At 40.0% G+C, this 14,232-nt stretch overlaps 1 protein-coding gene across 3 annotated transcripts in view; it reads left to right on the forward strand.

Annotated features, from left to right (window-relative positions):
• The first annotated feature begins 804 nt into the window (after positions 1-804).
• Positions 805-14,232, forward strand: part of LOC124128115 (transient receptor potential cation channel subfamily M member 2-like) — a 28,534-nt gene continuing 15,106 nt past the window's right edge. Inside the window, exons 1-14 of one of the 3 annotated variants that reach the window (XM_046491542.2) lie at positions 805-1,032; positions 1,351-1,415; positions 5,633-5,795; positions 6,589-6,775; positions 6,946-7,100; positions 7,586-7,742; positions 7,957-8,063; positions 9,454-9,545; positions 9,758-9,954; positions 11,627-11,746; positions 12,221-12,375; positions 12,501-12,638; positions 13,132-13,232; positions 13,657-13,876. In XM_046491542.2, the coding sequence (XP_046347498.2) occupies positions 1,354-1,415; positions 5,633-5,795; positions 6,589-6,775; positions 6,946-7,100; positions 7,586-7,742; positions 7,957-8,063; positions 9,454-9,545; positions 9,758-9,954; positions 11,627-11,746; positions 12,221-12,375; positions 12,501-12,638; positions 13,132-13,232; positions 13,657-13,876 (1,854 nt within the window). In that variant the 5' untranslated portion in view covers positions 805-1,032; positions 1,351-1,353. The other 2 variants (XM_046491657.2, XM_046491590.2) reach the window with 2 other exon arrangements.

A 14,232-nucleotide genomic window follows, 5' to 3' on the forward strand; every position in this document is an offset into this window, starting at 1 on the left:
GTTCCTGGTGCGAATCGCAGATTCTCCCTAATTATGACTGTTGGTCCTTTGCCTTTTCACCACCAGACATGTGCTAGTGTACTTAAATATTCAACGTCAACGCCAGAGAATAACCAGTCTTGATTATGATTGGGCGTGATTTCAAGGCAAACTGACGGTTAAAGTTTTATGAATGGAGCACTGAAGATCAGTGAGTTCACAGAAAGGGTAAGCACCTGCCACTCACACAATTTGCATAAAAAGTATGAATTTGTTGCCTGACAGGGCAGTCCTCCTTTAATGCGACGGCGACAAGTAAACAGACTAGACACACACGTGTTGGAAAAGAGTGAGTGAGTGAGTTTGATTTTACGCCGCTTTTAGCAATATTCCAGCAATATCACGGCGGGGGACACCAGAAATGGGCTTCACAGATTATACCCATGTCGGGAATCGAACCCGGGTTTTCAGCGTGACGAGCGAACGCTTTAACCACCAGACTACCCGACCGCCCCTGTTGGAAAAGAAACCCAGTCACACCAGATAGCGTAATCCACCAACACTCCAAGACGTCAACAACGAAAAAATGCACCAGCTGGGGACGTCCTTCCACATTAAACTGAGTCGCAGTTATATAAATGGCACACTGTTCAAAGCTGCACTGAACCCAACAATGCATACACATCCCTAAGATTTAGATCCCTATTTCAATACGCGACAGGAGGCATAAAAGATCTCTTGGCTGATATCCAAACTAAACTTTAAGCCGTAAACAAGCTATGTGACCCCGGTTGCTTAAGCCTGCTTTATGGCTATCAATGACATATGTATGGCACGCTCCAACAGATATGAAAGAACACCCTCACCCCACGCAATCATTTTAACTAGGCAACTGCATAGTTTGTTGTGTCAGTTGACTGTCAAGGCGTGACATCGGTTGATTGGTGAGATCTACGCCAGAAGTAATCGATTGGACTTATTGATAATCAATAACGACCTGCATTTGGAATTGGTGATAAGACAAGTGAATAACGGGACCAGGAAGTCACAACAGTAAGTATCCATGATGTTCAATCTTTGTGCAGCAGTAGACGACTACTGACAACACAAGAGGAATATATGCTTGCATATGACGAACAACATGAGAGGATATAGTATTTAGACCAGAGGTGGTAACTACAAGATCATCAATAATTACAGTAAACATTCCCGAGACCATGCAGTTGTGTTTGTTTACTTAGCAACACGTTTGTGTGTGTGTATGCGTTAATAGATTCAGACCATACTAGATCATGGTGTTCATTGAAGTGATGCGTTTATGTTGCATCAATTATATCGATTCATGCATTAATGATTGTTTTTGTTCATTAGAAAATGGATGAAGATACGTGGATCAGAACAAATATCCGACAAAGAAAATGTACAGTGTTTTCTCGGTAAGTCTTTAATCTGGTGCATTGTCAGTGTTTTCTTAGTAAGTCTTTAATCTAGTGCATTGTCAGTGTTTTCTTAGTAAGTCTTTAATCTAGTGCATTGTCAGTGTTTTCTCGGTAAGTCTTTAATCTAGTGCATTGTCAGTGTTTTCTTGGTAAGTCTTTAAGCTCGTGCATGTAGATCTACAGCTGCATTGTCAGTATTTCCTAGGTAAGTCTTTAATCTCGTGCATGTAGATCTACAGCTGCATTGTCAGTGTTTCCTAGGTAAGTCTTTAATCTCGTGCATGTAGATCTACAGCTGCATTGTCAGTATTTCCTAGGTAAGTCTTTAAACTAGTGCATTGTCAGTGTTTTCTTGGTAAGTCTTTAAGCTAGTGCATTGTCAGTGTTTTCTTGGTAAGTCTTTAATCTCGTGCATGTAGATCTACAGCTGCATTGTCAGTGTTTTCTAGGTAAGTCTTTAATCTCGTGCATGTAGATCTACAGCTGCATTGTCAGTGTTTCCTAGGTAAGTCTTTAATCTCGTGCATGTAGATCTACAGCTGCATTGTCAGTGTTTTCTTGGTAAGTCTTTAACCTCGTGCATGTAGATCTACAGCTGCATTGTCAGTGTTTCCTAGGTAAGTCTTTAATCTCGTGCATGTAAATCTACAGCTGCATTGTCAGTATGTCCTAGGTAAGTCTTTAAACTAGTGCATTGTCAGTGTTTTCTTGGTAAGTCTTTAATCTCGTGCATGTAGATCTACAGCTGCATTGTCAGTGTTTTCTTGGTAAGTCTTTAACCTCGTGCATGTAAATCTACAGCTGCATTGTCAGTGTTTCCTAGGTAAGTCTTTAATCTCGTGCATGTAAATCTACAGCTGCATTGTCAGTATGTCCTAGGTAAGTCTGTAAACTAGTGCATTGTCAGTGTTTTCTTGGTAAGTCTTTAATCTCGTGCATGTAAATCTACAGCTGCATTGTCAGTGTTTCCTAGGTAAGTCTTTAATCTCGTGCATGTAAATCTACAGCTGCATTGTCAGTATGTCCTAGGTAAGTCTTTAAGCTAGTGCATTGTCATTGTTTTCTTGGTAAGTCTTTAATCTCGTGCATGTAGATCTACAGCTGCATTGTCAGTGTTTTCTTGGTAAGTCTTTAACCTCGTGCATGTAGATCTACAGCTGCATTGTCAGTGTTTCCTAGGTAAGTCTTTAATCTCGTGCATGTAAATCTACAGCTGCATTGTCAGTATGTCCTAGGTAAGTCTTTAAGCTAGTGCATTGTCAGTGTTTTCTTGGTAAGTCTTTAATCTCGTGCATGTAGATCTACAGCTGCATTGTCAGTGTTTTCTTGGTAAGTCTTTAATCTCGTGCATGTAGATCTACAGCTGCAGTGTTAGTGTTTTCTTGGTAAGTCTTTAAGCTCGTGCATGTAAATCTAAAGCTGCATTGTCAGTGTGTCCTAGGTAAGTCTTTAATCTCGTGCATGTAGATCTACAGCTGCATTGTCAGTGTTTTCTTGGTAAGTCTTTAACCTCGTGCATGTAGATCTACAGCTGCATTGTCAGTGTTTCCTAGGTAAATCTTTAATCTCGTGCATGTAAATCTACAGCTGCATTGTCAGTATGTCCTAGGTAAGTCTTTAAGCTAGTGCATTGTCAGTGTTTTCTTGGTAAGTCTTTAATCTCGTGCATGTAGATCTACAGCTGCATTGTCAGTGTTTTCTTGGTAAGTCTTTAATCTCGTGCATGTAGATCTACAGCTGCAGTGTTAGTGTTTTCTTGGTAAGTCTTTAAGCTCGTGCATGTAAATCTAAAGCTGCATTGTCAGTGTGTCCTAGGTAAGTCTTTAATCTCGTGCATGTAGATCTACAGCTGCATTGTCAGTGTTTTCTTGGTAAGTCTTTAATCTCGTGCATGTAGATCTACAGCTGCATTGTCAGTGTTTTCTTGGTAAGTCTTTAACTCGTGCATGTAGATCTACAGCTGCATTGTCAGTGTTTCCTAGGTAAGTCTTTAATCTCGTGCATGTAAATCTACAGCTGCATTGTCAGCGTTCTTCATCGTCATGTGTTAGTGAGCCTATCACCACTGGACGGGATTACACGAATGGACTCACACATTGTACCCGATGTCGGAAATCGAACCCAGGTCTTCAACGTGGATAAGCTAACAAACAGGTTACCCTGCTGTTCCTGTTTATAGCATTGAAGTTGAAAGATGCTGTCTGTGCATATATGAATATTTGCGGTTGTGCGCATTTTCTGTTCACAATATATGGTAATGAACGTGCACACTGTATAAAACACTTTTTCGATATTGAAATATTTAATATTTTCACATTCAATGACGTTATCTAAAAAGGACATCTTACCGAGACTGCTGAAACTGCTTATCACAACCAAAGCAGGACGTTGTCATTCGCTGTCTGGGTGAAGTGGGTTTTTTTGTATGTGAGTCACTAGAGTAAACAAAGATTTGAACAGCGAACTCGGTGATAAAGTACACAAAGACGTTTAGATGAATAACGAGGTGTCTTCTCCCTACGTTCTAGGCCTGACACATGTCAGTATAACTTTACATTAAGCTATCTATCTACGAAAGCAACACGGCGGTGTTCCTTAACAACGGTCGTGTTTAAGTAGAGGTGAGGTGAAATTGGGTTTAATATAGCGTGCGTTTTGTACTGCTCCGGATTTATACCGGTTGCATAGTGCCAACCCACAGAGATACCGTGCCACAAGTTAACCTGGATACACAGCTTACTGACTCTGATCGACCACACCTTGTTTCATCCCCTTGATGCCAGGCAGGGTGACAACAAGTCTTTTGGCATGACGCGACCAGAGCATCGAACTACCAACATTATGCTCATCAGGCAGACTATACTAAATTGACACCACAACATGTGTGACTGCGTTAGTTAGTCAAAACGCTGCACAGAAGTGCCACTGCCATACGACGGCCCACAGTTTTTGACCGCACAATCAAGTGCCAGTGAACCAGACACTACCTCCATTTCTGTTCACACCAGATTTGACACACAGGCATGGGAGCTAATGTCACTGATGAACAGTCGTACTATGTTCATTTATTTCTTCTATCGATATAATTAAAAACTCTATCAATGTGAACTGTTGATATTTTAAGTTGTCACCAGGCTATGAACAGTTGCTATGCATCAATAGTACGATGAGTCGTTTCACCATATACAGCAATATAATATATGATTCGGAATTTTACTGTTTATCTTTTAATAAATGATGATTTACGTGTTGTAACGGTTATATTGCACTGATACATACTTCCCACCTGCTGCCATCTGTGTCATGTTCATCAGAATATATTTACTTCTGCCTCCGATTCGGAACCAGAATAGTCGAGGACACAACAATAATATATATGCTCACCGCCAAAGGAAAAGCGAACTATTGAAACATATGGAGAATCGTACATTAAGAAGATATGTTTTCAATGTATACCAAGTAATGGCCAAACTTACAATCACTCAAGTGTTACCACAGAGTGTCTTTATTCTTATCTCGATGTGCTGCAGGTGATTTCCAAATTTTACGTGCTAATCCTGCATGAGACAAATGGTGTATCTCGAGTCAAAGCAAATATAAGGTTACAAATCAGAATACTGCAATAATGCAATGAGGCCACGCGAACTGTCGACCTGATTGTCAGTTATCATTATACGGGTATTGCTATTCCTGGACAAACACGTGCATCTCGTGTGTACAATCAGTAACCCCAGATTACACAGATCAACATTAAAATAAAATGTTATCATTACAAAAAAGGAAGCTGCAAATATCGTAGAAAGTGGAAAGTCACATTCATGTGTATCAAACATATTTGGGAAGTCAAAACGTTTTCGGTTGGTAGGTATGTGAAGGGACACTATCAGCTGGACATCAGGTAGATGTATGACAATTGAATCCTTGGGTCGACCATTCCGTCTTTCAGTCAGATGAGTGATGAGTGAACAAACGTGATATTAAGTTCAACTACACAAAAAGTATTTTCCGTTTCTCTGTATTTGGGTTACCAAATCTTGCTGTTCTAGCTAACACATTGTTTCATATAGACAGTATTTTGTCACATTTGAAACGTACACAATTCTTTTTTGCTTACTAGGAAATACAGAAACGATCAAAGATATAAACATTCTGTGATTCCTTGTGTGTTGCCAACTGACAAAACTAACAATAATTTCGGTATCGCATTATCGCAGATTACAGAGGAAAACTTCCTGCAAATGTTGGCGCAGTGAGAGTGAACACCAGGACCCCGATTCCATAAATGACGAGGACTGGTCAACATCGCGGAACACAGCATCTGAACCTTGCAGGAACTATGGAAAGATATACTTCGTCGAAGAAGGCAGGACTTCACAGGTGTGTTAATACAACTTGTCACCTTATGTTATGGATGGATAGTATTTCACATGCACTATGGAACGCTATATAAGTGACACCATCTCTAAAACAATATTTGATGCAACTTTACATGTCAAGAGAGGTGTCAATTCGGATGACATCAACTGTTAAGGCGTAATTCAAAGTAGATAGGTACAATGAGCACCAAGGACCGAGAAAGTGTTTAAACAGACAGCCAGGCCACAGCTATAGGTTCATGTCTCCATACAAAAATACAGCACCTGTTCAGATTACTTAAAGATGTCCTTCCTTCACTACAAACAGGGGATAGGTGTGCCCCACCAGGTGCCATGTTAGGGAAAATACCTTGTACCATATGACACAATTACAAAGTGAGTGTGTGTTTTCCTGTTTTCCGCGATTCTGATTGATTGATCAAAATTGAATGTATGCAATATTTGAAACAATATATAAAAACAGTATCGTGAACTCCGATGTAGTGGACTGTCAAAATTATTACGAGTGCACCTGTTGTGAACTAATAAAATAAATTGTTCAAAGGAGAATATTCTATTGCAGCATAACGTCATATCACCATTCAGTACATGATACTACGCTACACGATTTTATACACTCGTTGACTTTTATCTTTCAATTAATGCAAAAGCGAAGTGAAAAACAATCCTTAAACATAGGGTATAAAGATTAAACTTGAAGACTTTAGTTTAGTCCATTACAAAAAATGATAAAGGAGCTGCAAGTAAAGTTAAGTTAAAGTTAAGTGTTTCCCAAATGCGCTTTTGTTTTACAGTATGTTCGTATCGATGTTGAGAGTGATATGTCGATCGTTGAGCATCTCTTGCTGGAGGTATGGAGACTGCCTAAGCCAAAGTGGATGTTCTCTGTCATAGGAGATAGACACAAACAAGCGGATGCAAAGGAGAAGGAAATTAGGTGCCAGCTGAAAGGCTTAATGAAGTCGTTTTCCAATGGACAAAGTAAGATTCATGTAAACATCATTAGATAACAGATAAGGTATCTTATATATAATTTCCACTGTGATATGTTTTGTAAAATACCGTATCAATGATTGACGTAAGAATTGTAAAGAATATAAACATGTACATAATCATAATTATCTTGTACATATCACGCATTTTTTTGTCAGATATTTGGATTACAACCGAAGGCATAAATTATGGGATTGCGAAAATGGTTGGAGATTATATCAAAGACGAGCCTTCTAAATACATAACACCTGTCGGAGTGTATGCGTGGGCAGGAGTTGACGACGAAGTTATTAAAAAACTTGAAACCGAGCAGGTATACGCTTCAATTCTTCAAAACGACTTATAAATTATCTTTTATATTCATGTATCGTATGGTCTTTTGATCTTCATGACGTTGGACAAGAGAGCCGTTAATGAACGCAAATTGTAAAAACAGGTTTGATCAAAAGGATAATAATTTAAATTAAACGGTTTGAACATATTTATTGAAACGTATGAAAGGTTATTATTTACAGATGAAACCCCATTCAGCAATATTACATCTTTATTGAAAATCAACCTTTACATTGAATCTGGACAAGTTAGACCAGTGGTAAACAGACTGAGAACGCATTGCAACCAACCGATCTCTGTTTTGGTATCCTCCTGAAAGGATCCCAGCTAATAATGGTCTGCCTCGGACCTCATAGGATAAATCTTGTGAACAATTAAATAGTGATGGATTTCGGGAGTCCCTTGAGACACATGTTTTATACTAAACACATTGGCAATGCGTTTCATGTTAAAAATTTGATATAGCCTCAAATACCAGAGAAGACACAAGGAAACAGACCCAGTGCCCTGTACAAGCATCACCTCCTGGTGGATGACGGATCTCTTAATCCGTCACATGTTCACAAGTCGTTCCAAGATTTTAGAATGAGATTAGAAACATCAATGACAAAGCATTCAGAAGGTGATTACAACGAAATGATGACCTGTTGCAACAAATGTAAATGTTTCAAGATATTAATTACGAACCATACCATAAATTAAATGATTACTTTCTTTAAATAATTAACATTATCAGAGAGAAAAGAAACATACACTGATTACATCCGTTAACAAAATAATTGAATGTGATATAATGTATTACGCAAACTGTAAATTTGGATAACTGATTTATCAAGGAACATCCTCTATACCATTGGTGGCCGTGTTGTATTGTGGATGGGCTTACGTTCTCGATGGAGTCCAGTCTGCAATAGAAAACAACGTCCCTGTGGTTGTATTGAAGGTAAATTGAAACTAGTATAGGATATTGCTTTAACTGTATAAGAGTATTAATAACATGCCTCATATCATATATGATGGCAATTATTGCCGAAAATGACAGTGGAATTACATGTTCGTTTGTTTGTTGTTTAACGCTCAGGAATATTCCAGACACTGACATCATGAGCATCGATCTACAAAATTGGATACGATGACGTGCATCAACCAAGTCAGCGCGACTGACCACCCGATCCTGTTAGTCGCCTCTTATGACAAACACAGTCGCCTTTTACGTTAAGCATAGGTTTCCGAAGACCTATTCTAACATGGATCTTCACGGGTGTTGAATCACATGTGTTAAGATAACGATGACATTATTCAAGTGGTCACTTTTTTCTCGTAATGAGCATGAAGCCATACATAAGTTTACTTGTTTAAATAAAGCGACAAAACCATTTCCATGTCCAATAGAAATAGCTGCATAAAGCAGAGTCGAGTACGATTGCTATTATATCATGGGCATGAACCACTATCAAATAGTGATGATACCAGGTGTTTGCGAAAAGTTGAGCATATCGTGCCCCACCGATGGCACCCGTCACAAATATATACAAGGACACGGTAACATATGGTACAAGTCAAAATAGGGAATTGCATCGGACATCATTTTTGTCACTGTTTCGTCAAATTTGGAAATGTCCCCCACATGTCTGTCATAAAACGTTTTAAAACTTTACTGAGGCCTTGAATGTTGTAACCTTGATCAAACCACTTCAGAACAAGAGTCGTATGACGCTCTTTGAAATCTTGGAAGAAAGGGCTTGTATCTCAAAAGTTGTGAAATGTAAACACCTAAGGCTTGAGCCGCTGGAATATTGCTCGACATGAAGGGAAAGTTGACCATTGGAAATTTGAAGTCATCAGTCTTGTCATACAGTCTTGTGAGGAGTGTTTTGTCACTCTGAATCTTTATGCATAGATCTAAATATGAAACAGATGAGGTGGTCTCACTGGTCTCCTTTATTTCTAGTTCAGGTGGGTAAATCAGTGGAAGGGAAATGGCTATTTGATTGTTATTGAACGATATCAGATCATCGATATACCTAGGCTTAAGGTAACTCCTTGGCCAAATGACCTTGTTTTGACTTTGTCAATCCGAGCAGAAATTCCAATTCATATGCATAAAGAAACGGATCAGCAAGAAGGGGAAACATTTGGTGCCCACGGGGATGCTTACTTCTTGCCACATTTTGCATAGATGTTATCAACGAGGAGGTCATTAAGTAACTCTTTTGTCTTCTGAATATCTATGTTTATACTTGTAACCTACGAAGGGTTATACTGTTCACAATGGAATTTGTTCGCGTTTTCCCGCATATGTGGCTAACAACCGTCATAATCTGTTTTATCAGGGAACAGGTGGTATGGCTGATGTTTTCGCCAGTGTATTTGAGGACTCCAAAGAAGACAGGACTAGTTCTTCTGGTGACAGTGAAAAGGAATGGTGCGTTGTTTACTGACCCAAATGTAGAAACACATCTCACATGATGTGACGATGTACATGTATGTAGAAGTAGAACATTCGTTCCACAAAGTGTCTATGTTAAAATTATGAACAAACTAATTCCATCATAATAAGCAGTATGTATGTATGAGAATATATTTGAGCAAGATAATTGATTTGCCTCTATTTTCCAATGTACACAATGTGAACAGGACGGGCACAGTGATTGATGACGTGTTACGCAACCACGTAAAGAAGGAGTTTACCAAGGTTCACGAGCAAATGGACGACGAAGCTGGTCAGTACAAAATCCTACAATGCCTACAGAAAAGAGAGCTCATCACGGTTGTGCACATTGACGAAAAGGAAACCGCTTTGGTTAATGCAGTCATACAGGCACTTCTTAAAAGTAAGCACATGCTCAACGATTAAATGCAGCCATACAGGCTCTTCCTAAAAGTAAGCACATGCTCAACGATTAAATGCAGCCATACAGGCACTTCTTGAAAGTAAGCACATGCTCAACGATTAAATGCAGTCATACAGGCTCTTCCTAAAAGTAAGCACATGCTCAACGATTAAATGCAGTCATACAGGCTCTTCCTAAAAGTAAGCACATGCTCAACGATTAAATGCAGTCATACAGGCACTTCTTGAAAGTAAGCACATGCTCAACGATTAAATGCAGCCATACAGGCTCTTCCTAAAAGTAAGCACATGCTCAACGATTAAATGCAGCCATACAGGCACTTCTTGAAAGTAAGCACATGCTCAACGATTAAATGCAGTCATACAGGCTCTTCCTAAAAGTAAGCACATGCTCAACGATTAAATGCAGTCATACAGGCTCTTCCTAAAAGTAAGCACATGCGCAACGATTAAATGCAGTCATACAGGCACTTCTTGAAAGTAAGCACATGCTCAACGATTAAATGCAGCCATACAGGCTCTTCCTAAAAGTAAGCACATGCTCAACGATTAAATGCAGCCATACAGGCACTTCTTGAAAGTAAGCACATGCTCAACGATTAAATGCAGTCATACAGGCTCTTCCTAAAAGTAAGCACATGCTCAACGATTAAATGCAGTCATACAGGCTCTTCCTAAAAGTAAGCACATGCTCAACGATTAAATGCAGTCATACAGGCACTTCTTAAAAGTAAGTACATGCTCAACGATTAAATGCAGTCATACAGGCACTTCTTAAAAGTAAGACTTAGTACATGCTCAACGATTAAAGGTGTGATGCTAACGATAGTTCCCTCTCCATTCACATTACCTACTCATTATTGAAACACCAACAAAAGAATCATGAAAAGTTGAATCCCTTCAAATCATTTCTCTGTACGTATCGCATGATTAAACTAAATATAGCTAATGTCTAAGACCTACGTCACTGTGCGCCGCTTTCCTTCTGACAAGCCTTCATATGACAGAAATACCGTTCAGAGCGCGGCGTCAAACCAAACTCACTATCACGTATCGCCGTTCTTGGCCGACAACACATGCATATTTCATATCATTCATATCTCACCAAACCTGAATTTGAGGTGAGATGAGGTGAAATGGATTTTAACGTCGCGTTCATGATTACTGCACTTGTGTGTGTGTGTGTGTGTGCGTGTGTGCGTGTGTGTGTGTGTGTGTGTGTGTGTGTGTGTGTGTGTGTGTGTGTGTGTGGCTGCTTGTACTTGTCTTGATTCATGCCGATGTTATGGCGCTAGCCTCCTAAGATACCATGCCGCAGTTTAACATGAATACCCCACTCAGACAGTGTTTGTTTTAGCCCCTTTATTCGGAGCGCCAGGCAGAATAGCAACAAGTACCATCATTAACGTTTTTTGGTATGGCGCGGCCGAGGATCGAACACCAGACCTTCCGCTCTCCGGGCAGGCGCTCTACCACCAGACCATGAAGGCGGTCCATGCTGAATTTGATGGTGCATTTTGTCAAGACGACAATGTCTAAGTCAAAAAAAGACTTTGAGTCTGGAAATGAAAGCAGGTACGGAGCCATGTTATTGAAATTGTGAAGTGTATTTTAAGTACATGAGATCACAAAGCTGTGTTATTCAATTTCAGGTAAAACTGTTCCTGAAGTGCTGCAGATTCTGGACTACTATATGCCGGCGAGGTTGTTTGACGGGGAAGGGGCTGCCGCTGCAGCTCTCAACATCCAGGAACAGAGGAGACATCTCAGTGGTAAACGCCACGTGTGGATATCTGGCCTTGTTGGCAATTTAGCAAAATGACATTTATGGAAACGTTTCGAAACCCATGTCCGCAATCGTTGCCCTTTTTGGCGTACAGTAAACCACGGTTATAACGAACACGCTTATAACGAACTGAGGGATATAACGAAGTTACTTTTTTGGTCCCGACTATTTGCTGTAGTTATGCTGTATATATGCTTATAACGAACTACGGTTATAACTAACTAAAATTAGTAGTCCCTTTGAGTTCGTTATAACCGTAGTTTACTGTATTTTTAAAGGTATATTTTATAGTGTAAACTCTTCTTGTCAGACACCAAAGCCGTCCACTAGTGATGTCTGGTCTCAATGAGCGTTTGGTTAATCAAGTAAACAATTTTTACTGTTATCGACCCAACCTCGTAATTGTATTATGTAACTTTGACAATTTTACTGAACCAACAATTCATTTCTTTGTTTCAAGAGACAATAGGCATGTTCCTTCTTCAAGCGATGTTGATGGACGAGGCGGAGAGTGCACAATTCATCATAGACTATAACGGTGTGGACCTTAAAGATTTCTTCACTGAGACTGTGATCTCAGACTTGTGTAAAGTGACACACTGTACACAGCCACTGGTAGGTACTTTTTTATATCAACGTGATAATTTTTTTCTTTTTTATGTTGGTTTGAGCATTTAATTTATGAATCTTCCCATATGGTAAAAATGCCATTGGCGAATGCGGTATTTATTATTGTACAGGAAACCTCATACAATCTGTTCCCGCGATCCAGTGCTACGTCGTATGGGCCCAAGGAGGAGGTATTCAGACGTTTAATGATGTGGGCCGTGCAGACAGACCGACTGAAATGCGCTGCGCTGTTTTGGAAGAAAGGAACCGTAAGATAATTTGCATACACGAATGACTGAGTGAGCTGGGATTAACACCGCTTAGAACAGTATTTCCGTAATACCATGGCAAGGCTGATACATTTAGGTATCCGGTAAAGAATCCCAGGGACCTATGCTTGTCGTAAAAGGCGACTAAATGGAACGGGTGGTCAGGCTGGGAAGATTTGGTTGATTGCATGTCATTGTATCTCAATTGTGTGGATGCTTATGATGTCAATCACTGGATTGTCTGTTCCAGACTGTAATATTTACGACCACCGTCACATAGCTGGATTATTACTAAGGATCTGGGAATGGAACCCAAACTTATAGAATCCTCATCAGTTAAAATGACGCATCTCTGCACGGCGATTTGGTGTCTGTGCCACCCATGCCCAAAAAGTATATGTACATTATGTATTGTAGTAAGCTAACCTGTACACTTGTAAGTACATTTTGAAAGTGATGGAGATCATACTTTGAGCATGTCACCTATCTTCAGCACCTGCTGACATCGTCCCTGCTGGCGGCATTAGTCCTCAGGTCTCGGATGAGGGATGAAGAGAACATTGGCAGTCAGAAAACACTAGAAGAACAGGCAATGTAAGTTCGGCGTATTAAACCATTGAACATTTCATGTTTTCAACACAAGGAGCGTAAGGTTTTATATTTATGTATGTGTTTGCTCGAAAAGAAATGTTTTAATCACCAGTCCTGAATAATAAACATAATACACACATAATACTTGTGATGACGTTTGCTGAAAGTGAAGGATCAATATTTGAATTAAAGACATAATTCCATAAGAATAGCAACGTTTACATAATCAAGGAAGAACTTGTTCCCACTATACAAGGGGGTCGGTGACGTGCATCACATTGTTGTTCGCTGCTGAAGCTTCGTCTGGTCTTGATGTGTTAGAGGTCGCCGTGATAAAGCCTGGACATTGCGCCGACTACATATTTCTTTATTATGTATGATCGATGTAAGGAACACCACATACTTGGGTCATCTGTTATATGTTTAGATTGTTTCAGAGCAGAGCAATCGGCCTCATAAATAAATGTTATGATGACCACAAAGAAAGGACTATGAAACTGATACAGTCACAGTTAGCAGACAACATATGGGAGCAGGATCTGATGAGATGTTCTTTGGCTGTTCATAACCGGAGAATATTTGCGACAGAGGCTTATCGGAAGTACAGTGAACGTGTGTGGTTTGGAAAAATTAACCCACCCATACAGGTGAGTGGCGTTATGCAACCGTTACATCAATAGAATATCTACTTTGGTGCGGGGGCACGGGTGGCCTAGTCGTCTATGGCGCCGCGATTCGCTGTGCAGAGTTGCGTCCCTTGGGCACGCTAGAAACCTATGATTGTGGGTTCGAATCCCGGTTCGCCCCGATTATGTTTCTAGGTTTGTCAGCACCATACCCGTGCTCGTGGGTTTCACCGGAGTGGTAAACGTCTAAGGCCTGCATCACTTCGGGCTTTCCTCCCACATGAAGCTGACACGCCGCGATATGACTGGAATACTGTTAAAAGCGGCGTTAAACCCAACTCACTCACTCACTCTACTTTGGTGCGTTGGTAGGTTAG

The sequence above is a fragment of the Haliotis rufescens genome, unplaced genomic scaffold (genome assembly GCF_023055435.1).
Source record: "Haliotis rufescens isolate VD_foot unplaced genomic scaffold, xgHalRufe1.0.p SCAF_20, whole genome shotgun sequence".
Taxonomy (NCBI): Eukaryota; Metazoa; Mollusca; class Gastropoda; order Lepetellida; family Haliotidae; genus Haliotis; species Haliotis rufescens.